This window comes from Tachysurus fulvidraco, chromosome 22 (genome assembly GCF_022655615.1).
Source record: "Tachysurus fulvidraco isolate hzauxx_2018 chromosome 22, HZAU_PFXX_2.0, whole genome shotgun sequence".
Taxonomy (NCBI): domain Eukaryota; kingdom Metazoa; phylum Chordata; class Actinopteri; order Siluriformes; family Bagridae; genus Tachysurus; species Tachysurus fulvidraco.
The window spans coordinates 3297531-3323107 of NC_062539.1; the positions used below are offsets into that span (position 1 = coordinate 3297531).

The window sequence follows — 25577 nt, forward strand, 5'->3', positions numbered from 1 at the left end:
CAGAGTCCAAGGCAAGAGATGAACAGAACAATAGTCTCTAATTGGCAGTCAGGTTCTGTGTGATTTTTCTGTCCCGGTGACGCCAACAGCCTTCCACATACGGGGCTTAATTGTAGTGTAATTGTAGATTTCTTACAGAAAGCTTGGCAGATGAGTAGGAGAAGAATAAGTACTCGCATTTCTAACATGACTAAGGTTCCCAGGACAACTCCAAATTATGTTTTTTATTTTGTACAATACTTTTAATAATACACACTAAGTGCAACTTTATGGCCCTGAAATCTTCCCTTTGAGACTCAGATTGTTAATTATTATAAATTAGTTTCTATTTATAAACGTGTTATTTACTAAAGGAATATACCCTGAACAGGACACCAGTCCATTGCCAGGGCTCCAATGCACACACTCATTCACACCTAGAGGCAATTTATAAGTAGTCTCTCTACCTGCCATAACCGAAACTTATGAAAAGATATTTTTTATATATTATTTTTTATGATGATTAATTATATATGAACAGGATAAATTAATAATATAAATCTATGTATAAAGTATGTTGAAAAAGTAGTAATAAAAAATGTAAACTTTTCTCATTTCACTCTCATATCCATTTTCTTCCAGTTTCTTATTTTCCTTCCATCTTTTTTCTTCTCCCTCTCTCACCCGCCGATTACACCATCCTTTTGTCCTCCTCCTCTGTAAAAACACCATCCGGATAGAGTAGACAGAATACTTTATGAACGTTATGTACATTGAGTCTGGGTGAGTGCTCCCTCTGGTGGTCACTGGTTTGTGTTGCAACCCCGAAAGGAAAGGAGTAATTCATGCCGTTTACTGTAAAACTCTGATTTAATACACATTAAAATAATTAAAACGTTTATATAATAATTATAACAAAGCAAGACTAGTCTTTATGCAGTGGTAATTACTTGGCTAAAAGTCCCTTAACCAACACAGGCAGACAGACAGAGACAGACACACACACACAGACACACACTCACAGACATACACACACAGACATACACACAGACACACACTCACAGACATACACACACAGACAATTTTACATAAGCTTTTTTTTTCATATTCCAGACTACTGCAAAGTAAACCTTCTTTCAACATGTAGTGCTAATAATCTAACCCTTTTAAGTTAACCATCTCTACACCAGTGTGCAAAAACCAGTTGGTGAAAACGGGATTTAGACTTCAAGAATCATTTGATGAAGTGCTGATGCTGGTCAAGTTGCCCCTGGAGAAGAAGGCAGGTTCAGGTTCAGGCACTTGGCTGGTCAACTGTGTTGAGACAGTTGAGCGAAGGTGTTAAGAGTACTGCTTGGTGAATCGCTGATGAAACTCCTTCACTTTACTGAGCAAAATCTTGAGTTTGTCAGCCGGTGGTAGGATAGTCATTCTGTCAGAAGAGCACAGAAGAGGATAAATCTCCATAGTATAAAGTTACAAAACTGTATAAGCAATGAACTTTTGAACTCTGCCATCTAGTGGCCACTCTATAAATAACACGATTATTTACTAACTGGAGTAATATGAATTTGTTTTCAAATTGCTCAATTTGCTCTGACTTCACAGTGTATTTCAAGCTTTATAACAACCCCAAATAGCATATTTAAGGCAAACACATGCTTCATTGACATCACCACAAACATCTTAGATCTTGTGAAAGACTGGTATGATAAAACAAATAAATAAAAAATAGTACATTTCTAAATATTTATGCAGAAAAAAAATTGTTCTTGAGCACTTGTTTTCTGTTGGTTCACAAGACAGAAGGTTACAAATTCACAAGTCAACGTTCACCTTAATTAACGCTGCATTTGATTAAAACTCATAATTCAGAATTCAAATTCTTCCTCAAAATGTCGGGACGTGACGTCAAATCAACATCGCATCCTCAGAATACACAGAATATACATCACTCACACAAAAGACGTATATTTTTCCCCAATTTGTAGCAGAGAGTTCTGACTTCCTACTTAATTCGAGGACAGCAAACCAAACCAGAGATGAACCCGTCTCATGTCCATTCCCTGTCGCTAATGTTAAGGCTAAACTGTAAAAGTTGTCATTCCTGTATAAGACCCTGCTTGACCTGATTAATAAGACACTCACCTGAAGTGATAGCTTCCATCTTTTTGTCCAAACCCACTACCAGGGACCAAACAGATCCCTGTCTCCTCCAGGAGCTTCATACAATAAAACATATCAGGCTCCTGTCCACTTTCCTACACAAAAGGACACAAAAATAAACACACGCTTTAACGTTTTGATGATGTATGATAGAGAATTATTGAAAACTCGAAGCGAGTGACGCACCTTGGCCTCCTTTATGGCTCGCTCAGGGAGCATGATGCGTGGGAACGAGTACATCGCCCCCTGCACGGGGTTGCATCTGATCCCAGGCACCGTGTTCAGAATGTCTTCAGTCAGCTTGGCTTTCTGTGCCAGGTTATTCAGCGTAGCCGTGCGCTCCTACACACAGGGGAAAAAACCATCACGCTAGACCTTTACACATTACTTATTACACTGCAGGTCAGTTAACGTTGATCCTGTGGGTAGAAGATGAACAATGTATAAATAATAATTGATTTAATTACAGAGCGGCCCGAGCTACAGTTAGTCAAGCTCATGTAAGCTTGACACTGAACACATGACAAGACTAGTGAAGTCTTTTCTGTTGAATGTTTAATGATTGAGACTTGAGGGTAAAAGGTTGAGTCACCTTGATGAACTGGGCGTATGACGGCTCTCCGGGTTTAGGAGGGTTGGTCACCAGGGCCATGAGCGCCTGACCTGGAACGGGAGCACATAGACGCACAGACACCAGTTTAGTGAGCTGAGTCTTCACGTCCGGATCCATGTTTATCACCTCCATATAACCACCTCGTAGACCGCACCTGAAATAGCATGTAAATACTGTAGTAACAAAAAAAGATTCCATCGAAAGACAAACCCTTAATATCTCCCTAGGTCTGTATGACCTGTTTCTCTCAAGCCATTCAGTTACGCTCTAGTTTGGCTTTTCATTGTGAGCCTGGGAAACAGGCCCAGATCATCTGAATGAGTGCACTCACTCTCCCATGTAACACTTGGAGGTGGAGTGGAACGAGGCCAGCTCCACTGTGTTGGAGAATTCAGGACCCATCTCAAATAACACCTTCTTAAATGAGTGAAAGGTACAACCCTCGGCATACACGTTATCCTGATACACCTGAAAAGAGGAAAGAATTAAAAGGTTTAATAAACATTTGTATATAAACAGAAAGAAATGCTCAGAGGTATCGTGTTACCTCATCAGCCATCAGGAAGAGATGTTCCTTAGCAGCGAACCGGATCACGTCCTCGATACACTCCCTGCTCTGTACCTGACCTGTCATGAGGAAAAGCAGCTCAGATTGAACAACGACCAACACGTTGTAATATCGACCCTTTTTTCCAGTTCACTTCTGTCCCTTACGAACAAAAAAATGTCGAGCTCCGTACGAACAAACGCTTGGAGCATCTCAGAGAGCAGAAATGGGTTTGAGATCATCTACTTTCACACAAGCTTCATATTAACCTTCACTGTGGAGTGAGACATGACAAAGGCATTCAAAAAGACTAAAGATCTGTTCATTTTCTTCCCAGAGTGGTGTTTTCTGCCACATACTTTGCTGCCTTAACTTTAAGAAACCATAAATATTGTTTTACACAAACGTGGGAATGATTAATGTTATATTCTTGATTTAAAATTCTTCCAGAAAAGAGCATGGTGTGTAAGGAGACAGTGTGTTTAAACTCTGGACTCTTCTCATCACCTGTTGGGTTTCCTGGGTTGATGATGCACAGAACTCGTGGGTTGCAGTGCTTTCTGGCGGCCTGTAGGGAGCGCTGCAGCTCGGCGATGTCCAGACTCCAGCACTTCTCCTCGTTCAGGTAGTAGTTAACCTGCACACCGCCCATCTCTGTCAGCGCAGCCGAGTACAGAGGATACTGAGGGATGGAGATCATCACACCTGTACGGGTCCGACCCTCACCTGCTATCAGCAACTTCAGCATGGTCTGAGAGAGAGAGAGAGAGAGAGAGAGAAAGAAAGAGAGAGAGAGAGAGCACCAGGCTAAACTGGAGGTGTTAAGATTCTCATACACTCTAGTATTAAACTATTTACAGTACGTTATGTGCTCCAGAGTTTGTCCTACACACATTCACTCAACAAATATACAGTGAGTTTGCCAACATGTTCTCAGGGGCATCAGGATTGCAGTGGAAGGATTTTTTAGCATAAACTGAATGTTGTCAGATAAACTTTGTGTGAAAGATTTAGAGCAAAAACACCTAATGTCAGGAAGATTTGGGGGATTTTAATATCGGAGTGGTCGAGGGTAGAGGAGTTAAATCATGAGGACGTACAACGATGCCGTCACTGGCGCCTGTGGTCAGATAGATGTTGTCCGGGTCGCATGAGATGCCGCCGTCACGACGCTGGATGTAGTTGGCGACGTCATGCCTGATGCAGTCGATTCCCTGACTCGCAGTATATGAGCCTAGAAATGGAAAAATCTGCATGTTACAAATGTCACAAGAACAAGAACCAAGGCCACGCCTCCTAAAGTAATAATGCCTCCTAATGTAATAATGACAAGAACAAAGGCCACACCTCCTAAAGTAATAATGACAAGAACAAAGGCCACACCTCCTAATGTAATAATGACAAGAACAAAGGCCACACCTCCTAAAGTAATAATGACAAGAACAAAGGCTACGCCTCCTAAAGTAATAATGCCTCCTAAAGTAATAATGACAAGAACAAAGGCCACACCTCCTAAAGTAATAATGACAAGAACAAAGGCCACACCTCCTAAAGTAGTAGTGACAAGAACAAAGGCCACGCCTCCTAAAGTAATAATGACAAGAACAAAGGCCACACCTCCTAAAGTAGTAGTGACAAGAACAAAGGCCACGCCTCCTAAAGTAATAATGACAAGAACAAAGGCCACGCCTCCTAAAGTCATAATGACAAAAGAAAGGCCACGCCTCCTAAAGTAATAATGACAAACACAAAGGCCACGCCTCCTAAAGTAATAATGACAAACACAAAGGCCACGCCTCCTAAAGTAATTATGACAATAACAAAGGCCACGCCTCCTAAAGTCATAATGACAAGCATGAAAGCAACACCCTCTAAGGGCCTGCCAGAGAGACCACGCCCCCTAAAGCACATATGCATATATAACGTACCGATGCTGCTTCCTCCACAAGCCTTCAGAATGCGCCGTGCACGAACTTTGGCATCGTCAGGAAACTTGTTATCATCCAACAGTTCTGGATACGAGCATAATGCCAAGACCTTGAAAAGAAGGACAACAGTGAAACCTTTATCGCCCAACAGAAGTTTGTTTAAAGAAACAGGAGAAAGTTTGAAGGTGATGCGGACACACTAACTGCCCAGGGCGGGTCACTGCTCATAGATTACTAATGTAACTCTGGAAAACTGCATGATAGAAAAAAACAACAGAACAAAAGTAAGCGAGATTCAGTTTGGTCTCTGAAATGATGCTCACCTGTCTGAAGAAGGTGATGGGTTGCTGTCCCATGGCATGGGCATCTCCGATGTTAGCTTTGATGACCTCGTCGAAGGGTTTCTTCACTCCCTATCAATCACAAGAGAAGAGAAATGTGCACTCAGTCTTAAAGATTAAAATGTATTTCTTCCTTTGTGTTAGACAAATCAGAAATAGGTGTCACAAAAGTATTCATTCATTCATTCATTTTCTACCGCTTATCCGAACTACCTCGGGTCACGGGCATCGAGGCAGGATACACCCTGGACGGAGTGCCAACCCATCACAGGGCACACACACACTCTCATTCACTCACACACTCACACACTACGGACAATTTTCCAGAGATGCCAATCAACCTACCATGCATGTCTTTGGACCGGGGGAGGAAACCGGAGTACCCGGAGGAAACCCCCGAGGCACGGGGAGAACATGCAAACTCCACACACACAAGGTGGAGGCGGGAATCGAACCCCCAACCCTGGAGGCGTGAAACGTGCTAACCACTAAGCCACTGTGCCCCCCTTATTTATTCATTCATTCATTCATTCATTCATTCACAAAATCTCCAAATTATGTTCCACACAAGTATATCCAATACTGGAGGATTGTCCACTATTTTAACGAGTTATTTTTTAAATTCACCTACATTTATTTTTGAGCACCAGGGCAGAGGTGTAATGTCTACACTTCAGGTTTCATGGTCAGATCTCATTCCCTCAGGAAAGTTTACATTTCCATATATTTATTTGCTAATGTAAAAAATGTTGGCTTCTCAGTCCAGCAATCAACCTCTCTCTCTCTCTCGACACTCTTGACTCTCTCTCTCTCACTCGCTCCCCCCTTTTCTTTCTGTCTCGTTTTTCATCCCTTACACTCTCTCTATCACTACCTCATTGTTTCCATCCTGACCCTTTTTTCTTGGTCACTTTCTGTTTGTTTCTGACCGTCTCTCTCTCTCTCTCTCTCTCTCTCTCTCTCTCTCTCTCTCTCTCTCTCTCTCTCTCTCTCACACTCACACAAACCACACTGTGTGTGTCTCTCACTCACTCTCTCTCTCTCTCTCACTCACACAAACCACACAGTGTGTGTGTGTGTCTCTCTCTCTCTCTCTCTCTCTCTCTCACTTACACAAACCACACAGTGTGTGTGTGTCTCACTCACTCACACACACACACACACACACACACACACACACACACACACACACACACACACAGTCTCTTACACTCTGTTATTTAACAAATCCCTTTCACAGAGGAAACAGCTGAGGTTTCCTCAGCTGGTGAATTACTCAGTCTAACATTCCAGAATGAGTGAAAGTTCAGTGAGGAATTCATATAATTTTCTAAAAAGGTACTCAATCAACCAAGAAACATGCTGTTTCCAGAAACCCGCAATGACGCTCTGAGTCCATCCTGCAACCTTCTTCTCAACCATCGCCACAAACCATGTTGAGTTGTATAATATCTCAAACAAGTCAAGCTTCCAGTACAAAGCATGACTGAAGTCTTATGAGAACTCAAACAGACCCCGAAAGCCTTGTTGTTCACGTACGAAATATATCCTTTAATAAAATATCCTCAAGCAACCAGCCAAAAGGTTAATGACCGTGACTCCTCAGATAACGAGTGTATCGGGACTACAGGGGTGAAAGGTCAGAGGAGAAAATTACAGACCTCTGAGATGCTGGAAGAAGCAAAGCTGGACATCATGAAATTACAAATCTATAAAATATCCCAAGTGATCCAAAGATTATTGAGATTTGGACAGCATGTGTGTATAACATCTTGAAATCATGATACATTTCAGAGAGGTGGTACGTGATTCGCCATGTGGACTTAACACAGTTCAGCATTCAGCAAACATACTGTAACTGCCAAAAAAAAGTTCCTCCAACAGCTTGGGATCCAACATCCTTTTTCCAACAATATTCTGTGTGGAAAACAAGCAGGTGGTGTGTATGAGAACAGACACAGAGTTGATATTATTCAACAGGAAGAATGTGCGAGTGTGTGTGAATGTGTGTGTGTGTGTGTGTGTGTGTGTGTGTGTGCGTGTGTGTGTGCACGCGTTTCGCTCCGTTGGCCGATAGGAGCAGCTGGCAAGTCCTTCCTTTGAGTCCTTCTATTCTTTCAGTAAATAAGCCTCACCGGAATTGAGCCTCTGCTGCTGTTATTGGTCAAACAACAAGAGATGCCGATCATCTGTAGCCAATCAGACGAGTCGCGTGAGAAACACCCCAAGGGCCAGACTCTCCGAGCAGACCTGGGGTGTTTACAGATTTAAGACAGGAGCTGCGACACAACTCGGCTTTATCCTTAGCTCAGTATAATGTTTAATGTGTTACAGTTGAACACTGCAACAAAAAAAACCCCATCTTATCCAAATCAGTAATATTTATTCAAACTATTTTATTAATAGCTTTTTTTTTTTTAAGACCTAAAGAAAAAAGGAACCGACATCAGCAGTGTGACACCAGGGGCATTTTCACCGATTTTAAATAAAATGTAAAAACACAAGGACACTTTGACTGTAGTTTAGTTACGTCAGTGAGAGTTTTTTCATCATTCTGAGCTGGTGCCGGGCCACTCGGTTGGACGTCTCACGTACGGTGAGAGATCAAATACAAAGCTGTGTTAATACACACAGCTGGATTTCCTCAACAAAATACTTCAACATAACATTTGTTGAGTCAGTGTAATAATAGCAGGTGGCACAACAAGTACTCATGTTAATCCCAAGACTTACTAAACACACCTTCATTCTGTTATGAAGATTTATAGCTCTTCAGTAAACAAGAATGAAACCATGGAGATGGACGCCAAAGATAATTTTAATGATGTATATAATATTATATAATCTGAATAAATATTAAGCATGAACTGATTCATTCCTGAGTATCAGTAAGTACAGGACTCAAAGTTGCCCTGAATGCTGGGATATCATTAGTGCAGAAGTTAAATACTGTAAAATCTGATTTTGTTGATGTCGTGAACACGTAAAGTCGCGCATCTGTGCATAATGTTGGATTTGCATAATGTTTTGCAAGATTTTGCATAATGTTGAGTCTCAAATTCTGGGTCACGTTGGTATGAGATCTGAAATTTTTAGTTCTGACAAATCCATATATTTAGTTCTAACCTAAACATTGTTGTTTACGATATAGAAAAGAAATCGATTTATATTCAGAGATCTGATATGTATAGAATATAGAAATAAATGGGATTCTACTCTCTAAATGACAGCATGAATTGTACTAAAGCTGATAATATATTACACACAAGGGCAGCTATGCATACTGCATATTGAGAGAGAGAGAGAGAGAGAGAGAGAGAGATAGATAGATAGAGAGAGTGATAGACAGAGAGAAAGAGTGATAGATATAGATAGACAGAGAGAAAGAGTGATAGATAGATAGACAGAGAGAAAGAGTGATAGATAGATAGATAGATAGATAGATAGATAGATAGATAGATAGATAGATAGATAGATAGATAGATAAAGACAGACAGTCAGACAGACAGAGATAGAGAGAGACAGAGAGACAGACAGTCAGACAGACAGAGATAGAGAGAGACAGATATACAGACAGAAAGAGATAGAGACAGACAGTCAGACAGAGAGAGAGACAGACTACAATGTTAACATTGTTGTTGGGTTTATTAACCTTGTAACTCCAATGTAGAACAATATAGTTATTTAAAAAAAACTCTTAACACACATTTTTCATGCTACGTATTAATTCGTCTCTGTTCGCTATGTAAGTTCATTGGAGGTCGCTACGTGCCGGCTTATTATTCAATGCCTATGACAGAAATATGGCTAAAGCGTCCGGACAAAGTCCCATCAGACATGTTGCGCATACTGTAGAAGGACACAGCTTTCGATATTTACCGGACCATCTGACAAACAGCGATATCTCTGTGACCACGCCATCATTTCTCCTCAGGGTCAAAAACAAGTGCAAAACTAACAGCGTATGATGTGTAAATTATGTACAAGGTGACCAAATCAGGACTCAGCATGAATTCTACCGAAAAAAAAAAAATTATATTACACACATTAATGACAAACAAGGGCAGTTAAGCAACTGTTGGTTTGTGGTTTCAAAGCGTGTGACTTGCTTCCTGGCTGAGAAAAAAACAGTCACAAACAAAACCTGCCCTGGTGCTAATGTCACTTAAGATAAATTGTAAGTTTAATTGTAAAGCAGAGCTGAGCTTCATGGACGGAATTGTAGGTAGGTATATACATAGTTAGATAGATAGACAGACAGAGAGAAAGATAGACAGACAGACAGACAGACAGAGAGATAGATAGATAGATAGATAGATAGATAGATAGATAGATAGATAGATAGATAGATAGATAGATAGATAGATATCCATAGACAGAGTCAGACAGATCAAGACAGAGAGAGACAGATAGATCAATAGACAGACAGACAGTCAGACACACACAGAGAGAGAGAGAGAGAGAGAGAGAGACAGACAGACAGACAGACAGACATATAGACTACAAAGTTAACATTGTTGGGTTTATTAGCCTTGTAACTCCAATGTAAAACAATAGGAATTAAAAAAAAACTTGTATACATCTGATCTTTGACCAGTTTTGTTCCTTTCCTTATTCACACAGTAATCTGAAGACACGACACCATTTCTGTTGGTGATTTCCGTGATTTCTGAAACTGAACCTGAAACTAGTTAAACAACTGCACAAGAAAAAGACTTTGTTTCAGGATTTAAAAATCCCAACATGAAAGCAAGTCAGACTTGATTCAGATTCACCATAAAGAGTTTACGGAGCTTAATCTACACCTCAAATGTGTCCCTGAAGTTTCCTGAGATTTTAAAACTATGTATTTAATGCTACGTATTAATCTGTCTCTGTTCGCTACGTAAGTTCATTGGAGGTCGCTACGTGCCGGCCTTATTATTCAATGCTTACGACAGAAATATGGCTAAAGCGTCCGAACAAAGTCCGATATTTCGATATTTACCGAACCGTTTGACAAACAGTAATATCTCTGTAACCACGCCATCATTTCACCTCAGGGACATGACCCAGAGACGTGCAGCAAGTTAAAACAGGTGCTTGTTATTTCAGATCAAAACTAACATCATATGATGTCTAAATTATGCTCAAGGTGACCAAATCCAACAGGAGTCCTTAGTGTCAGTTGTTTTGTGTTATTGAGGAATAGATGATGCTGGAGTGAGATTAAAGCTGTAATAATTTGTATACAACTTAAATACAGGGAAGTTCCACAACATTAAGTGTAACTTTAAGTGGATAAAAAGTACGACGTGTCATCCGGGAATGAATTTAAAAATGTCACATAGTGTTGTGTAAGAAAATAAAACCCATCTTTATGTGCTGTATAAAAATTTTTTAAAAAATTAAACAGAAACTCTGCTTGTCGTCGCCTTGTCGGTGATAAAACACACACCCACCCGTTAATCGTTATAATCTTTAGATAACACTCAGAAGGCTATAAACTTTATGTTCTGAGGACAGAAAAAAGGATCCCAGTAAACTAAATATAATATTATTGAAATATATAAAAGTTTACACTGACGATACTGTACACTGTTACTGTATATATTTTGTTTCGACGTTTACATTTTGTTTCGATATTTTGTAGATCGACAATTTCAACTTTGTCTAATTTCAACAATTTCAAACACATTTCAAGAATTCCTATGAAGACAAATCGGTTATCTGTTTTTTTTCTTCTTTCGATTTTTAAATTCTGCGTGAATTCCAAAAACGTCACGAATTTCTGAATCTAGACTTCGGTTTATAGATTAATCTTCTCTGTATCACATGCTGCATGTTAGCAAACTAATTCCAAACTGTTGCACTGACACTTTGATGTTTGCTCGAATGAAGTCCACGAAATGAGTAAGGACAAAATGAATAACGCAGGCATGACAACATGTTAATGTGTGATCTCAGAAGCAACCAGGGTCAGTCAGTGTGATTCACACACTGGACTTCAGTCTCTTTTTTGCGTCACCGTTTTTTGACTCGTCCCCGTAGCCTTTATGTTATCGTTAACCGTTTACTCAACATCTTTTATATCTGTAGTTCAGTAGCAAACGATCCTTTTTAAGATTAGTGCACAGACAAACAAAGATGAGGCAGGTCTATGGCATACAAAGCAAACAGTTCTTTCAGAAATGATCTGCTGGTAGGTAGACTTTGAGATGTAGGTGTGTAAACATGTATTAAGTGCAGCAAGTTCCAGACTGGTTTCCTCGGCAAAAAACAGTTGAGTCTCAGCACACAGGGCGGCCTGAGGCCATACCCATTGTACTGTCTAATTGTGAGACTCAGGCCAGCTGAAAAGCAGCTCAGATTATAGAAAGGGTGCGGATGTACCTAGGGTTTTCAGGTGAACCTTCAGCTCGGGAAAGCTTTGTCCAACAAATGAACTTAAACATGATTATTCGTGCACACTGACTTTACTCGAGGCAGGCTCAGTTTGATCAAACCGCAGCCGTTATGTTATCTGGTTTGAGAGTGAACGAGATAACATAGTTAATGTGTGTTAATTGAAAAAGTAAACACATTTACAGTTTTTTTTACTGCTGTATATAACATTACGTTTAACTACTAATTCTTGTCATGTAGCAAAAAAAATCTAATGTTAATTCCAGCTAAACTAACTAGCTGGATGATCATCTTAACTAATGTTGATAAACGACTAACAATGTAATGCAAATGTTTAAATAAAAGAAGCATTATTGTGCCAAGCGGTATATCGATGTAGACAAGAAATGGTCAGCAGTGATGTCATAATGTTAATATGTAAATGGTTGAACAAATTTTACTTAAGCTCCACCCCTTTATGACCCAGGGACCCCTGAATTTGAGCCCACAGTCTATACAAAACAAAATGTGTTTTGGTGTCGTGTTCCCGAGAAGGTTCACGTCACAACTCGTATTCACCCTTGGCTCACTTTGAAGCCGACAAACGTGACAATTACTCCAAATCTAATCTAATTATCCCTAACAATATTCTTGCGTAGTAATAAAAAGGTGTGCCAGGTAAATGGGAGAAATGCCAACATCTGATTGAAGTGATCTAACAGACAGCTATGTTAGAATAGCCCTAAGGGAACAGAGCAGAGCAGAGCAGCAGATGATGGTAACGGAGTGAACCGTGGAAACTGGTGGCTGCCTGAAATTCCCAGAGACAAAGGGCTGTCAATTTTGTGACACAGAACAGCAGTCATTCTGAAAAGCTGCATGATGGATGTGAATATGCGAAGAGATGAAGAGCTGATTGGTGGAGAGAACTGCTTCTGGAGAGCACACTGCTGCCTCTTCATTAACTCCCAGCAGAACAATGCTAAATGCACATCCTTCAATGGAGCCCCAGAGACAACCCTGAGGTCTAAAGCACTGACCTGAACAACTTACTAGACACTTATTTAAGTATTTAAATGTATAGGGTGTATTGCTTCACAGTGTATTCTCGTTTCTACACTTCTTTAACAAATGAGCCTGGTCCAGTTACAAACAATCAGCAACCTGGTGCCTTTAAAACAAGTAACCAAACATTACTAATCCAGTGCTGTCAGAAATACAACTAAATATTATGAATAAGTTTGAACTGTAAGTAGAAAATCTGGGTTGTTGGGGGAAAAATCTGGGTTGATGGGGGAAACGTCTGGATTGTTAGAAATAAGTCTGGATTATAAGAAACACCTCGCCAAATTGTGCCTCTTGATCTGGTCACCTATTGGCTGAAGAAGTTCTATCGAAAGCTGAATTTGTTGAGGTTGAAGTTCACACACGATGCACCGACCACGACCCGTAAAATCCACCCTAGTTCAACCCGAGAAGTGTTCAGTGAACACACATAAGTGGTTAGTGGGGTAAAGAACTCCACGAACTCCATGAATTTGTGATATGTAGAAGCACCAGTTACAACATGCCTGAGCAAGATCCCCATGAGCTTAACAGTCATTATTACCTAGCAACTTGTAAAATATCTGAAAAAAGGAAAGAAAAAAAAAAAACTTTCACATTCCTAACAACAGAGTGTCAAAGCTGTCCAGATTTCCCTGAAATATTTTATACAGTCACAGATACACGTTGTACCCTTATTGTAACTTGTACACTTATAATCGTAACATTTTACTGATCATGTTAAAAGCTATTAACATAAAAGAAAAAAAGGGCAAGAATAATTTCACACAATATGCAAAAACATTTAAATGCTAAATGGGTGCACTTTAATATTTTAGCATTTTAATATTTTTGCATATTGCATATTATATGTTGCATCTTATATAGAACACAAACTGTACGGCTTTGCTACATATTACGGAGACCCGCAGAGCTTTACATACGTGTTCAGTAAAGCATGAAAAGACTGAACTGTTCAGTGTTGGGCTGGAGCTTTTAATTTGATGATTAGGTCAATATTTCCTAATCCCACTCCTAGACTTTTACCTACCTAGATTTGTAGACATACCTTGTCTAAGAGTTTGGTTTGTGTGTCAAAGCTTCAAAAAATATCATGTCATGTCCTGTAAGGGAATGTAGTCGGGATCAATGATGATTTTTAGGTGGCGCTGTGAGATTTTTTTAGGGAGTAAAGAGAGAGACTCCCTGGTCAGCACCCTGACTACTGAACTAAAGACCTAATTGAAATGCAGCTGAAAACTAGATCCACGTGAGTGCAGTTCCAACAGTGCTTTACAAGCTGGTAGTTTTTGGACACACAGTGATTTCAGAATCAAAGACAGAGGCATTACAAAGCAAGGTGTTTCCCTGAAAAAAATGCAACATGCAGTGAAAGTGTGGTGATCTGATGCCACATGCTATCCTTGAAATAAACCTTTACCACCCTGACTCTGATCTAATATGAAGCATTGCTCTAGCTTTTCTGTCCTCTGAGAGACATACAGTATAGCTTTCCTCCCACAAGACTTTCTGTTCCCACTTTTGGCCCCCAGCTCATATATGACTTTACAAGTCCTTCTGAATTCATACAGAACAATGTCAAGGTTGGTTTACATATTGCAGTGTTATATCTGCAATGGATCATGGATTAAATCCATCCTGTAGTCAAAACTAGACTATTTCACCCTTTATTTCATTCCATTATGTGTTTTTGTCCTATAAGTAATCATTCTGAGTTCAGTGGCTCTCTATATTTGGCATTGCATGGGGGAGGTAATTTTTATTATTTTGTTCAAAATCAGAACCCAGATCAACTGGTTTGGCCAGTTACTAAAACTAACCTAAACCTCACTAATTCAAGTACAAAAAAAAGTACTTGAACATACACAACTTGGACCTATGTAAGGACACGGAGGAAAGGTCAAGAACGAAAACTCAAATAAATGGCTAAATTATTATTACCCACATCTCAGAAATAAAAGTACCAACCTGCACCTATCCATGCTGGTGTACACTTCTTATAACTTTAGCTTACACATGTAAGATAAATTATTGGGTTTTAATGACCACTAACCAACTCTAAAAGCTTTTTACAGTACCTTCTCAGGCAAGGATAGTTCAGATGGATCTTTGATTGTGCCACAAGAGCAACAATAGTTTGGTACCTTTATTTCTGAGGGTGTATAGTTGGAAGGGATGTGTGGAATTTGTTTAACACTTAAAGGGGTTCGAGAGCCTTAAGTGCGCTCTGGTCAAGCATAGAGATGAGACACCGCACCTCTTTCAGCTCCTTCTCCAGCTGCACGGCGCGCTGTACGATGGGTCCCCGCACCGCGTACTCCACTTTCTTCACGTTGGCGTTCATCGTGTCAATGGTGAGCACCTTCTTGCGCTGACTGAGAGCATCATTCTCGGCCATCTTCCCCCACGTGAATCGGCTCCGACCTACAGAGAAAGTCCTGATGGGAGACCACAGAGGAGACAGAGGAGAAAAACTCATCATACTGCGCGTTCCTAGTCTCCCGCGTGTGCACGGAAACATCCCTGGAGCACGTTTAGTTACTGTCTGGATTTATTGTTTTGTTTTTATTTCTGATGAGTTGTGAACTCAAATTGAAGCCGAAGCTTGTAACAGAAGAACGACTCGATTAAAATGAAACTTACGCACAAGTTCTACAAGACCTTTGATCCCGGGACGATAGATACCAAGATAAGACGCAAATTTGGACACTAAAGTACACAACTCTCTCTCTCTCTCTCTCTCTCTCTCTCTCTCTCTCTCTCTCTCTCTCACACACACACACACACACACACACACACACACACACACACACACACACACACACACACACACTTCCTTCCCAAAGCCTCAATTCAGCATTTCTTTTTATACTCTTGATTTTTGTTGTTGTGAAACCCCCTACCATCAGCACCTCCTCCCATTCCTACTCCTAGATTTTTACGCACCAGAAGTTTTTGAAGAAGCTTCCACTGGTTTCCGAGACAACCGACGCCTTGATCGAGACGCAGCGCAGAGCCGGGCGAAGATTCCACGGCGTGCAGAGCAACTCTGGGAGGAGACTTTTGTCAGACACGGAATGAATCAAACTGAGTGCCTGTCGGGCTCCTCCCATGCGCTACTGCACTCTCACACACTTTATAGGAAGGCTACCTATTTAGTGCCCTAGGTGTTTAGAACGTAACCATAGCGAGGAACCTGTGACAAAGATTAGATTAGATTAGATTAGATTAGATTAGATTAAACTTTATTGTCATTACACATGTACAAGTACAAGGCAACGAAATGCAGTTTAGGTCTAACCAGAGTGCAATAGCAGTAAGTGCAGGATATACAGTTTGTACAAGATTTAGATTATGGTCATTAAGTTAAATAAAATGGTAATATGGAAGTGTCCATATGGTGGTCCATGTTTTTATGGAGCTTTGTGCACATGGAGACTTTCATTTTGAAACAGGTTTGGGATTTTTAGTTCTAGAAAAACTGCAGCATACAAAGACATTCTGTATAACTGTATACTTTTATGTTTGCATCAACAGCTTAAGAAAGACCATATAGTGTACAAATAAGCAAGGCGGTCACAAGTTAGTGATGACACATTTCTCAATCTTAATTATTGCACAAAACCTTCCAAGACTACCAGAAAGCATGACATATGCCTATCTTTGGATATTACAGATGTTGTTAGTGTTTAAAGTGACGTGACACACGGCTAAGTACGGTGACCCATACTCAGAATTCGTCCAGCATAGACGTTATCTCAACTCATTTACAATGACACACCCCACAATCTCCAAATTGCTACACAGCCATTATCTTACACTTTCCCCCTGTCTACACTTGATAGGGCACAACAGAGACGCTCAGTGAAGATAACTGTTTGTTTTTGGTCTCTTTCTTTTGTAAGTCTTAAATTGAAGAATCAGATTGTCTTGTCATATTGTCTCTCTCTCTTTCTCTCTGATATCTGATTGCTGGTATGTTCTGTTATGCTAAAGGTAAACCACCTTTATTCTCTTATATCAGAATAGTACTTATATAAAGCAAAACAATGTAAGAATGCCAGTGAAATCTGGATACATATTTCAGTCCAAGACACAACCTGGTAATTAATTAAGAGGAAATCGACAATAAGAGAACAGCTTAAGTGGATTAAAAATTGCTGATCTATCTAATAGCAGACAAGAATTAGAATCTGTGGAAAAATGTAGTCATGCACCACCCACAAAATACATCATCCATGTGTCTCTGTGATGGGATTTCAGCTTCATGCTGTTGTAAAGGACAAGCTATTAGCTAATTAAAAGGCTCTCTGTTCTGTATGTATAATAAGGAATAGCTCTTACTTATTTTCTGACCCTTAAAGCCAAACGTGCTGTAGACTCTTGGCTTAAATTGAATGTAATATTGCTAATGGGTAATAAATCAATGGAAGGATATTATGGAGGGAGAAGTTTAGGTCAGCACCAACTTCAGGCATAGAAGAATTGTCCTTTTCACAATAAATATAGAAATCATAATTTTTTTTTTTATACCAAAACACTGTCAAAGCAGATACAGCTCAGTTCAAAAGTGATCTCAATTACTTTATCCACAACAAAGCTAGAAAGCTGCGTATTTTAGCAAGATTTCAGTGGAATGTTCACAAACGACTGTATCTAGCGTTTGCACAACAAACATCCGTTGAGAGTCAGTTCTTTGATCATTAAGACCTTGTTAATGTTTCATGTATGTATAACATATGTGTTTAGCCATGTAGCTTCACATCGCTGTGTGTATTCGTTCATTTATCTTCAGTAAGTCAGCACTTTATCCTGGTCAGGGTTTGCAGATGATCCTTGGAGCTCTGGGAGAAACAGTCTGGATGGGACGTCACCGTATCGCCCACATCACATGAGCCACAGTAACATTTGACTTATTTATCACAGTCATTCACATTTTGTAGATTTCTTTTTTACCTCATTCGGTCAGAACACACATCAAAGTTTAACTAAAGCAAAATTAAGGAAACGTATAATAATTCACACAAAAAATATACACAAAATATTCATAACACAAGAATGTTATCTAGACTTGTCTCTGTTTAGCAGTGTGTTTTGTGTGTTGGTCTGTGCACTGAGTTTAAGGAGACAGACTGTTGGATTAGCTTAAGGAACATCACTAAAACCAAATCTAAATGTAACTATACTCCTCCACCTACTGCTGATTACATTCTATTCCTTACAATTGAAAAAAGAGCCTATTGCATGTTAGGTGAATGTTTGTAATGAACAGGAAGTCACTTGGGATTAATAATGGTAAAAATTCTTATATTAATCCCGTATATATTTCTATACGTGGCAAATCGATTTAAACAGCATGTTTTGTTTTCAATGCTAGAATTCCAATGTACAGATACAGATAAATCAGCCATGTTCTTTATTATTCTGCAATTTCTGGAGCATGCTCCCAAGAATTTCACTCACCAAGGCACATGTGTTGTGACAATAAAAGTGACTTATGTGCAACACTTTTAGACTTTGTGTACATCTCTCCTCACTGAAACCTCCAAAACAGCTGCATTCAAAACAGATGCATATACAGTACACTGTCTGGAGCCTAAAAGCCGGTCACCGCGGTGACAGCATCGAGAGTGTGTGTGGCGACGGAGCGCAACGCGAACGTGGGCACAGACAGGTCGGTCAGGAGGAAGAGCTGGTGCTGAGGAGTCTGCACAGCGTAGCACTTACATTCATCAGTCACAAGGTAGCAGTGCACATTCGGGTGTATGAACCCTGCGGGAAACTCCTCATGCAGCAGCTCTGCTGTTGGACACTCTGAGCTTGGAGATTCCTCCGAGGTGAAATAACGCGTCACTGCAAATGTGTAAAAGAGGCGCAGAAGCACCCAACGACGAGCCGGTGAAATAAGAGGCGTGGCTTTCGTGCTGAGAGATGCCACAGATCTGCAAGACTCACGGTTTATTAGGAGAAGAGCTAGGACATCCCGACGGAGACTAACAGAAGGAGACAGAGCCGAACGTTCTGCTTGGTCCGCGCAGGATCGAAGGTTCTCCACTAGTGGAGACCAAAAACGGTAAACCTGCTTAATCTCGACCTGATACAGAGATGGTTTGGGGCCACACAGAACGCAAACTATGGCACCATGGAGCAGCTGGAAGCACAGCAGTCTGAGCGCAACATTAGGGCTACCTTGTGGTAAAAAGACTGGATAGTCACATGATGTTTTCCCCGGGGGCAATTTTGCAAGTGCAGAAAGTAGGACGAGTTCTTGTGGAGCGAGACGCCACCATTTTTCCGTAGCCACCGCCAGCCGACCGCTGAAAAGCAAACAGCCAAACTCGCTCTCTGCCGCCCTGGTGAAGGATTCCAGTGTGTCTTGAAGGAGGTCGGGTTGAGGAAGCAGTATGCAGTCAGTGCAGTGTGTCAGATCTCCCATGAGGCCCTGATCACGATCCTCCACACCACGTTCAAGCAGCATGTCGATTAACCCATAGCAAGAGCGCAGCTCTCTCTTGAGCCGCTCTACGTTTCGCGCATTCACCAGCTCATCCAGGCCCAGCACGAGCACCATGCAGTTCCAGGTGTTCTCCAGCAAACGCCTCAAGTGCAGCTCGCTAATGTTGGCGTTGCTGCTGACTCCGATAAGCATCAAGCTGTCGTGGAAGACTCTCCAGAGTACACGTGCACCGTGATCAGTCTCACAGCAGGACAGAACTGCATCGTGACCCTTCCCAAACATGTGCACACCATTCAGTGAACCAATGATGGAGAAGGGCAGCTGCTTGGTGGCGCCACGGCTGAAGAGCGGAACACCGCTGGACGCCGTTAGGCAGAGGAGCTGGACACTCTGGGACTGAAGCATGCTGAGTGGTGAAGAGATGCTGAACATTGCTTAAGGATTCAGATGTCATCTCATGCCCTAAAAAAGCACAGTAACAGAGAATCATGTAGATGTTTACCAGCTGAACAACTGTATATAAGAGAACAAGCCTATGTATCTGAGCAAATGGTGCTTCCTAAAATCAATGGTGCTTTAACGTGATGTATAATATAATGCTAAACTGTTAGCTATTAGCTTCCATGCTAAATCGTGTAAGCTATAAGCTTCCATGCTAAACTGTTAGCTACTGTATAAGCTTCTATGCTAAACTGTTAGCTATTAGCTTATTTGTTAGCTTAATGAATAGCCTCGGAGTTTATTCGGGTTATTCAGGTTTACTCAAAGTAAATTAGCTACGCTTACGGTAAACTACACCTTTAAATTAACACATTTATAATAACAACAACAAACGTCAGTCTTTTACCTGCTAACGACTCGCCGAGTCGCCATAGCAACCGGCAGCTGTTTCATGAATTGTCCCTGTTTTGTAAAGTGCAACACGATAAAAGCTCCGTGTTGGAAAGTTTCTTATGTTATAGCTGGTAAGTTGGTTCCGCAAACAAAGAGAAAATGCTCTATACTGCCTCTAGTGTCAAACAATGAATATTGCATATTATCACTGACTACACACCAAGTTCATAGAGTATTCTGGCTTAAATAACATTTTATCATTCATTTCTGAAAATTAACAAAAATAATAAAGCTTTGAAAATCTTAATTCATAGCCAATATGTTTTATAATAAACAACAACAAAGAAAAAAAAATGAATAATAATCATCGGAAAAATGGTTTATATAACATTTTACACGATTCCTAAAAATAAACAAAACAAATCTCTCTAATTAACGCTACACCTTCACTTTTCCTTTATTTCTCTTTTTTATTTTTGACCATTTACCTTTGGTAATTTGAACCGGCTTTATAGCCTTGGCGAGAGGATCTTGGAGTACATGGTGTAAGCAAAAATAAATAAATAAATAAATAAATAAATAAATAAATAAATAAATAAGTGACTTATAAACCAAATAAAAAAAATTAAAATTCTTACCACTGAAATATCTTTTCATACCACAACATACCACACACTGTTAACCTCTCTGCAGTTTCAATTGTTCAGAGATTAACAGTGCAAACTTTAACATTCCAAAAAAGTAAAAAAAAAAAAAAAAAAGCGTTCAGCATGCAGTTGCTTACAAAGTGATTGTTTTTATTGACATTCTTGAACAGTGCTATGCATTTTTGTACAGAGCTCGGCCTGATAAAGAAGCCTGGAGCTTTACAGGATACAAAACCAGCTGAGAGACGAAGACCTGATAAACACACACAGTACGACGAAGTGAGCCGCTCGTGCAGGACAAGTGTGTTATGTTTTACGTTTATGAAGATGACGCAGGAGCCAGAAGTTTCTCACATCTCCAGCAGCTGAAGCCTTGGAGCGGAGGTGCTGTAAGGCAGTTTGATCAATCCGTATGAGATGAACTCATCATCCCACACCTCTGTACATCCCGGACATTCGGAAATAAACAAGAAGCCCTAGACAACTGACAAAAAAATTGCATTCTTGTTAGTTTAACTCAAAAGTGCATAGCATGACGCATTTATACAACCAACGTTGAAGCAAAAAGAGAGAAATAGATCAATTGATTATTAAAAAAAGCTTCTTAATCCTTACATACATACATACATACATACGTTGCATTTTAAAATTGATCTCTATACTGTACGTCACACATACTGTATAGACAATAATATACACATTTGATTTACAGTACATCCAATTATACAACGTTCCATTTGACACATTAAATACAAAAAGCAATGGTTTACCCAGAATAGGAAGTAATAATAATAATAACAATTATAAAATAATTTAGATTATTGTTTTTTTATCAGTGCTGCAGCATTTTTCATTTGCATTTCATACTACCTTTGTAATAGAGTCTGAATACTTTAATTTACAGATACAAAGATGGCCCAAAATGCTTAAGCTGTACACTGGATAGTGTGAGTTTTCAAGCTGTCATTATGATATCTTTCACTCTTCCCTTTATATACGATACACAGAGCGCGAGCTCCATGAAACGATGCGATTAAAAAGCCGAAAAATAGACGCCATAAACATCACGTGAACAACCGGACAGAATCACCGGACGACCCCAATCTTACATTTCTGTAAAGCAGAATTACAGGATCATACTGTTACAGTCGTTTGGGTATAATTACATAATATTACATAAAATACAACGTGAACTGTCCTTTTGGGTAAAGTAGAAAAAAATCCAAAATTATACCTAAATAAATGAATAAATTAAATTCTTCTTCTTCAAAAAAAATTAATTAATTAATTTGTGTGTGTAAAAAAAGTCTCGAACCTTTTCCAATCTAATTTCTAACTACAGTCCCTGTGTGTGTGTGTGTGTGTGTGTGTGTGTGTGTGTGAGTGTGAGTGTGAGTGTGAGTGTGTGTGTGTGTGTGTGTGTGTGGTGTGTTTTTCCACAGATAAAATTTGACAGTTCTCTGTGCTGTGAAAAAGAAAGAAAGAAGAAAACCAGTTCACACCAAATTCACCAGTCAGTAAATGTTTAGGTTTATGATAAATCTGTTAAATGACGTTGGGGTCAAAATTATTGGAAAAAAATGAATTAACAAACAAACAAATAAAAAAATAAAAAAAAAGCTTAAATATCCTAACCATAGCCATAATGGAGCCTTTTTGGGATAAACCATAAATATACGTCTATAAAACAGTATTTTTTCCCCTTTTTTAATCCTGTGCCTGCTGTCTTTGTGCCATGATTGTTGTTAAAAAAAAAAAAAAAATCCTAAATAAATCCATTGCATTTTACAATTGATCTCTGTACTGTACGTTACACATACATACCTTATAGACAATAATATACACATTTACAGTACATCCAATTGTACAAAGTTCCATTTGACACATTAAATACAAAAAAAAAATTAAAAAAGATGAATGCACACCGGTTGATAAATAAAAACAAGTGTTAATGACTTTTATTCACAAGGGGATCTGGAAATTATTGATAAAAAAAAAAAAGTGTTTGATTCCTGTCGTCCCACATCCATTTGCATATGTTGAATTATTTATAGTTCGTTCTTAATATCGCTTACATTTTAAACTCTATATCTGTTCACTCATACTGTAAGTCTCTCTTTTTAAATGAACGAGATGAAAAATCACCTGACTTCCATCCTGAAGAAATTTCTATTTCACTCTTACAAAGCATTGACACCGGAGACTCCTTCCTTATACGGTACACAAACATACCCTTACAGAATGACTCGATGCTTTAGATTGATAAACAACAACACGTCTTTAAAAAAACAAAAAACAAAAAAAACACGTATAATATTGGAGTTGTTGATATTTAAATTATTGGTAATATCTGGTACGATGGACAGAGCTGCTGTAACAGGAGATGAATCGCTTCTCTTTCGACCAATCAGAATTGAGAATTCAGCAGCACTGGATGGCATGTCTGTGCCAATTCAGTAACTCTTTCTTTTTTGTTCAGTTTAGTCTATTCAAAATATTTAAAAAAAAAACATAGAATAACTATGGGTTATGATCCTGTTACGATGACAACCCTACTCATGCACTTGATGATTATATTTTAAAAAAAAGCTTCTCCGTCTCCTGATGTCATGTCCTGCGCGGCTTCTGATATTTGAATAATCGTGCTCATCTCTGTAATGACGCCATTTTTGGAAGGAAGTGTTTACGTTTCTTGACCGAGTTGATCGTCAGTAAGACTGCGGTGCGACAAGTCAACGTTGTGTGTGTGTGTGTGTGTGTGTGTGTGTGTGTGTGTGTGTGTGTGCATCCTGACTGAACACTGCAGCCTCGTTGGAGTTTTGGTGCTGCAGCAGAGGTCGAGGCCCTGAGAGTTAAGACTTAGGCTAAAGCCTGGTGTGTCGTATTGCATACACGGCTTGCATGGTGCACACGATGCTGCCCCCAGAGACGGTACGTCGTGTGTGCACAGGTGAGTGGTGCATGCAACGGCGTCTTCGGTGTGTATTATATATATATATATAATAATTTTTTTTCTATTGACTGAAAACAGAGCCAAATTTATAGTAGTGTACTGGACGTGTAGCGTACACGAGTGACCCAGAGTCATCACTTCACTCAAGGCCGAAAGTGCTGGTCTCCTCTACAGCGATGAGGAGCTTCTCATAGAGCATGGTGTAGGACGGGTAAGGAGGAAGATCAAGGCGATTAAAGCAGGTGTGAGCCCTGTAACAAACCAAATATCATTTCAACTCTATGTATGATTATAGCAGAGATATAGCAGTGTTTGGTCAATCAGCCAGGAACATTTGCCGGTGTAGAGCTTTGCACATGACTAGTCTTAATCTCATATATATATACGTTATTCTCTTCCATAGTGTAGTATAAATACTGTGTTCAAGGACATTAATAATGAATTTTTGAACTAAAAAAAAAACCCAAAAACAATTGTTGGACACTCAACACTCTTAGCTTGGCTTACGTAGCGCAAGAGCGGTGGGGCTACCAGGACACTAGAGGTCTTCACGGGTCCACTTAGATCCGAAAACCCGAGGTCCGACCCGAGACCCGAGCGGGTTCGGGTCTAAAAGTTTCACATGTGCCTAATAATAATAATAGCAGCATCGGGTCTCGGGTCATTTAAAATGAATGTGTTTTTACCGAACGGACCCGAGAAGACCCGAACTACTGTGTCTACAGTAGTGTTTGTGTGCATCGACTCGGGTCCTTTTCCAACCTCTCCTCTGTTTACCAAGACCGCTTGCGACATGTGGCTGACGACGTGTGGCTGACGACGTGTGGCTGGCGATGTGTGGCTGGCGACGTGTGGCTGGCGACGTGTGGCTGGCGACGTGTGGCTGGCGACGTGTGGCTGGCGGTAAGCTAATTTCCGTTGAAACAGACCTGTCAATCAATTTTGAATCCACTCTGTAGCGGTTACTTTAGTGTAGAGTTACGCAACATTCGGGTCCAGTCGGGTTAAAAAGAAAATGCCAACGGGTCGGGTCGGACTCGGGTCTAATTTTTTAGGGTTTGTCTCGGGTCGGGTCTTTCTTAAAAAAAATAAAAAGTTATGCCCGTTGGGTTCGGGTAAAAAGTGCTTCGGGTCACTTCGGGTCGGGTTACATTTCTTTACACCTGAGAAGACCTCTATATGGTGTACATTCTAGACAGCATTCAAATGGACGATAACGACTAGCCAATTATATATTTCTATTTTAGATATCCTGCAATGTTCATATCATTACGAATCAATAAGCTCCTTACTGAAACACCCTTTGTTGTGTATCTAAAAACATTATTATTATTATTATTATTATTATTATTATTATTATTATTATTTAAACAGTACCTTGGCAGAGAAGTGATTTTCCCCCACTTCTCGATGCAGAAGCGGCGCAGGCCGTTGCTTCCACGCAGAGCCGTAAAGCCCTCGTATGGCACGCTGGACGTCCCTGTAACAAATTGCAGCAGCCGCAGCCTCTGCTCATTGTTAAAGCGCTCCACTGCTCCCCAGAACCACCGGATCACGATGTGCCCGTCGTGGTAGCCTGACAAAATGAAGATAATAAATTTTAATTAATACTGAGTGCTAAAATCACGATAACAACCAGCTTTCACTGGCTAATAAGTGATGATTTAAGAGAGGTGTGTGTCCT

The 25577-nt window shown here is 40.0% G+C and overlaps 3 protein-coding genes across 6 annotated transcripts in view; all 3 read right to left on the reverse strand.

The window, feature by feature from the left end:
* Window positions 1-830: 830 nt before the first annotated feature.
* On the reverse strand, window positions 831-16130 carry gpt (glutamic--pyruvic transaminase). Of its 3 annotated transcripts, none has more exons than XM_027166111.2 (12): window positions 15949-16130; window positions 15260-15440; window positions 5557-5646; window positions 5234-5342; window positions 4406-4539; window positions 3813-4056; window positions 3306-3385; window positions 3090-3226; window positions 2738-2912; window positions 2332-2487; window positions 2128-2240; window positions 831-1411 (listed from the first exon to the last, which is right to left on the reverse strand). In XM_027166111.2, exons 1-12 carry the CDS (start codon window positions 16113-16115, stop codon window positions 1321-1323), a joined length of 1677 nt encoding a protein of 558 aa, XP_027021912.1. In that variant the 5' UTR covers window positions 16116-16130; the 3' UTR covers window positions 831-1320. The 3 variants fall into 3 exon arrangements, with proteins under 3 accessions (XP_027021912.1, XP_027021914.1, XP_027021913.1); XM_027166113.2 differs by lacking the exon at window positions 15949-16130 and adding an exon at window positions 15646-15789; XM_027166112.2 differs by lacking the exon at window positions 15949-16130 and adding an exon at window positions 15650-15671.
* A 2271-nt stretch (window positions 16131-18401) lies between these two features.
* On the reverse strand, window positions 18402-20462 carry fuz (fuzzy planar cell polarity protein). The gene is made up of 2 exons (XM_027166072.2): window positions 20307-20462; window positions 18402-19921 (listed from the first exon to the last, which is right to left on the reverse strand). The coding sequence occupies exon 2, from the start codon at window positions 19889-19891 to the stop codon at window positions 18599-18601; it is 1293 nt and encodes a 430-aa protein (XP_027021873.2). The 5' UTR covers window positions 19892-19921; window positions 20307-20462; the 3' UTR covers window positions 18402-18598.
* Window positions 20463-21069: 607 nt separating this feature from the next.
* Window positions 21070-25577, reverse strand: part of hecw1b (HECT, C2 and WW domain containing E3 ubiquitin protein ligase 1b) — a 37165-nt gene continuing 32657 nt past the window's right edge. For both annotated transcript variants that reach the window (XM_047806302.1, XM_047806303.1), the window contains 2 exons: window positions 25271-25469; window positions 21070-24144 (listed from right to left, as the gene is read on the reverse strand). In XM_047806302.1, coding sequence (XP_047662258.1) covers window positions 24033-24144; window positions 25271-25469 — 311 coding nt within the window. In that variant the 3' untranslated portion in view covers window positions 21070-24032. The remainder of the gene's footprint in view (window positions 24145-25270; window positions 25470-25577) is intronic.

Excerpts from the sequence above, each read along its gene's own strand:
- fuz (XM_027166072.2), bottom strand. The coding sequence starts at position 19,891 with ATGTTCAGCATCTCTTCACCACTCAGCATGCTTCAGTCCCAGAGTGTC.
- gpt (XM_027166111.2), bottom strand. The coding sequence starts at position 16,115 with ATGGGAGGAGCCCGACAGGCACTCAGTTTGATTCATTCCGTGTCTGAC. Across the intron at positions 3,227-3,305 it reads TCTTCCTGATGGCTGATGAG|GTGTATCAGGATAACGTGTA; the intron begins GTAACACGATAC and ends TCCTCTTTTCAG. Across the intron at positions 2,241-2,331 it reads GAGCCATAAAGGAGGCCAAG|GAAAGTGGACAGGAGCCTGA; the intron begins GTGCGTCACTCG and ends CCTTTTGTGTAG.